The following is a 4359-nucleotide window of genomic DNA, read 5'->3' as shown; positions in this document are numbered from 1 at the left end:
CCACTGTCAACATGGTAAGTTATTATTTTTTTAAATTTATTTATTGAATTTAATAAATGTTTCAGCATATTACATGTTATTACAAGTTTGATTACCTAAATTATTATTACTAACAAGTATTAAATGTTCAAAATATAAATGGTTTCTATCAATGTTTTGTGTACTACAAGTGTGTTAAGCTCTATAAATTTACTATAATTAGGAAGTGATGAGTATAATTAATAGGCATAAAACGTACAAATTTATATTGATAGGTACTTTAAAATTGACCATTGTTTACGCATATTATAGTTATTACGTATTTTCTTTATTTGACAAAATATGTCGATTAATGAGATTTTTCGTTATTGTTAATTACACTATGGTAAAAAAGTATTTTTAAAAAGATTGATTTAAATACTTACGTTTTGTGTGACGTGTTGTTTGCCTTCAGAAACTCATAATAAAATTTGAAAATTAAGCAATGACCGCCGTTCACATATTGTTTAACAAAATATTTAAAAACGAGAATGTCAGTGTTGCCAACTATAAATACGTGATTAATCGTATCGCTATGCTCGTATTCACTGTGACCTGGACGATTCAAACATAACCTGTAAATTTACATAGATATTTGATCTTGTATTCACAATTTTACTTTACGTTCACGTTGGAGACATCCAAAGGAAATTTGGATTTGGCGTTTCCAACGTATCATCCATCATGGTAAGTGAACTTAATGTATTAAAGATTTAAATTATTCTTGTACTATTTGCCTAACGATTATCTGCCGCTAACGCTTGTTTAATGTCGATTTATCAAAATGGTACAACAAATTATTCGTCGTACTCTAAACTAATATCACATGTTTCACATTTTCAGTCGTCGAAGAAGACGTTCAAAATCAAGCAGAAGCTTGCTAAAAAGATGAAACAAAATCGTCCCATCCCACAGTGGATTAGGATGAGAACTGGCAACACGATCAGGTATAATTTGCCCTATATCTATAGTATTAAATTTCTTTAAGTACTCTGGTTCTGGAACATAAGAATTACCTTGTTTATTTTTTGCTATTGTAGTGTACCAATTATTTCAATGTATAATTGTTATTACTTTCGTTCTCTGTTGTGTATCATTCAGTTATTTCTCAACATTAATGAGTCGTGGTTACAGAGTTTGCACATGATTGGACCAATGAAATTAGTATCGTGTTAAGAGCATAGTTAATTTTATTGTTTTTTTTATTCCTTTTTATTATTAATGTAGTGTAACAAAATTAAAGTGTTCATCTAGTTATTTCCTTAAGTTAGTTATTTAGTCACATATAGTAGATGTTATCAAAGAAAAAAAAATCATTAGCCATACTACTTTAATTAGATAAAGTAAATATAGACATAGTACAAAAACTGTCTTTTGATTATTATATTAACAAGTACTTCTGGCATTTTAATAAGTGAAAAATTCACACTGTTAATCTAATGGTTTAATATGATTTTAATAAACTAGTCTAATATTATAAAAGAATCTCAGCACCTTATTTGTTTTCTTTTAGACTTGAAAGTGTAACATAATCAGTATGTGTTAAATTAAATTTGATGGTTTTAGTAATCTCGTTAGAAACATTATGGTTTGATATTTATAGATTTCTACTTGATTTGAGAATAATTATATTTTAGAGACTCAATTTTTTGATAAAAAGAAAATTTTCAAACACTTTAAAAGTATTTTTGGAATAGTTGATTTTATTTTTACTATAGTTTTCTTAAAAGCCACAAAGTTATGTGAATGTTTTTTTTTTCCCATTTTGTGTGTAAGTAGAGGGAAAGAAAACGATTAATGCACTGATATCCTCTTAATACTAATGTAAATCTGTCACAAATTCACAAGTTAAGACCTATTTTGGCCTAATAGCTTTTTGTGTCTTAAAAATTTAATTATTTATGAAATAATTTCCTTTTTTATTTTAATAATGTTACCCTAACATTTAATTTATCATTGCATCTTTATTCTTTTATAGTTATGGGTTAAAGATAAATACTTAAAAAAATAATTGCATTTTTTTAAATAAATATTTTAGGGTTTGAAAAATTATCTAGTTGGTACTTATTTAGTTTGGAGAAAATATTTTTAATAATTGACGTCAATTAAGTTAAATGATTTTGTTTCTTATTCTTGATCACAAGTGGTTATTTCATATTTTTTGTAAAACTTTTAATTTACTGTTAACATTTACTTCGCTATACTTGATGAGTAGGCATCATCTACTGTTATGGTTGCATTATATTGTGTACATATAATATGTAGCAAAAAAAGTATTTGTTGATTCTAATTATATCTTTTTTTATATTACAGATATAACGCCAAGAGGCGTCATTGGAGAAGAACTAAGCTCAAGTTGTAAGCTATGCTGATACTGATTAACCATTTCCGCGGGTACTTTGACTATTATTCAGATGGATAATAACTATGTACAATGTTTGATATTAAATAAAACCTCAAAAATTAATAAAATTATTTTTTCTTTAATATTTTCTACTATTTACCTTTTAGCTTTGTACATCAACATTTTATATTATTTAACAGGTTTACATTACATTTTTTAATTGAATTACAGTAGTGATGTACTGATGTATTCATCTTGGTCATGAAATTGTATATTTTATTGAAAAGTATAATATATTCATGTATATACTATTCTATCCACTATGAGAAGGACAATTCAAATATTTTAGTTATTAGTGAATAATGATACTAAGTTTTAGTTTTAAATGAAGTACTTATGGACTTGCTTTCATTGATCTGACAAATTTCAACATTTGCTTTTGAAAACATATGTAGATACTCATTATGTGTATAAAATAATGCCCAATATTAATTATTAATTTGACTTTTCTATAGAGATATTGTTTGCAAGTCCATTAGCTTCTGGATTGTTGGTGCTATATATAATTTTATAATATGTATATACTATATTAGTTCAATAGATATAGTGTTATCTGTGAATTATGAAAATGTCAATTACACACAAGTTATAATTTAATAAAAGGCCCATGATAACAATTTCAAAATAACAGCAATTATTTAAACAGAAGGCAGAAAACGACTTAAAATATTTAAGTAGATCATTGTTTTTATGTTATTGTGAAGATTTTTTTGTCTACCTCTTATTAAATTTATTATTTTAAACTTTCTGACCCAATAGAATTGCTGATCTCTGTTTTAAATCATGTTATATAATAACATACATGGTATATCATATTTTTACAGACCATTGTTGGTTAATAACTCATATTAAATAAACTTAAGGATTAAGTGAACTATTTTTGAGTACTGATAAATAAATTAAGATAATTTTATTATGCTAACTTAACTTTGTTGTTATTAATGAAAGAGACTCATTTATTTGTAGATAATTCTACTCAAATGAATAAATCTTAAAAATTTAAAGAAAATATGACATAAAATACATTTCATTATTTATTTTAAATTACATAACTTTTATCTTATATACATATTTTCAAAAATACTTATGTTGGATTCAAGATGACTTAATTAATATGATTGTATTGTAGATGTTGATTACTGCTGAGTATATACATTTTTTTTAAGAAACCCTTAGGATACATTCAATTATTGTTATCAGCAGTATTTTTTTAAGGTCAAGGGTGCTATCAAACTATCAAAGTACTAAATGTATAACAATAAATTATTATAAAGGGGAATATCTTGTTCTCTAATAAATAATAATGTAAATGATTATTTTAATTATATTTTATAATATTTTTAAGTGTGGTATTTTATGATTTTACATTGTTTTTAGGTAAGTATCTAATCTCTGTATGTACAATTTTAAAATTGAACTACATATTTGTTTAAGTTTTCAATTCTTTTGTTATTTATTTAAATTCAAGTTTGAACCTTTGGGATTAGGGAATACATATCAACATTGACAATATTGTACTACCTATCAACATTTGGTACTGAAATATATTTTATTATATGACATGTTAAGTATATTAGGTGTGCATTTTATTTGTAAATGTCGACTTAAATTTATAGTTTAGATATATTATGTTATTTCTGTTATATACATGTATTATTCAGTGGTGATCTCTTGATGTAGTTGTTGATTCAACGCCGTAATACTAATAAAGTACTTATATTTTAGATGTGTATAATTCAATGTAGCCAATGTAGGTATTAGTATATCAGTACATATCAGAACTCTGAATAATCGGGATGTATCATTTATGATAGATAGTAATTTGAGAATAATTGGAAATAAATGATAGGCAGGTACATCTAGGTAATCAGATTTAAAATGTTGATAAGTTTATGCGTTTTTTAAGTGTGAAACATTATTAAAATACTAGATAATTA

General features: G+C 24.9%; 1 protein-coding gene across 1 annotated transcript; it reads left to right on the top strand.

Annotated features, from left to right (window-relative positions):
• Positions 1-573: 573 nt before the first annotated feature.
• Positions 574-2493, top strand: LOC113551222 (60S ribosomal protein L39). The gene is made up of 3 exons (XM_026953335.1): positions 574-705; positions 862-965; positions 2332-2493. Exons 1-3 carry the CDS (start codon positions 703-705, stop codon positions 2378-2380), a joined length of 156 nt encoding a protein of 51 aa, XP_026809136.1. The 5' UTR covers positions 574-702; the 3' UTR covers positions 2381-2493.
• Positions 2494-4359: the final 1866 nt, after the last annotated feature.

This window comes from Rhopalosiphum maidis, chromosome 2, assembly GCF_003676215.2.
Source record: "Rhopalosiphum maidis isolate BTI-1 chromosome 2, ASM367621v3, whole genome shotgun sequence".
Taxonomy (NCBI): Eukaryota; Metazoa; Arthropoda; class Insecta; order Hemiptera; family Aphididae; genus Rhopalosiphum; species Rhopalosiphum maidis.
This window is presented reverse-complemented; position numbering and strand designations above follow the sequence as displayed.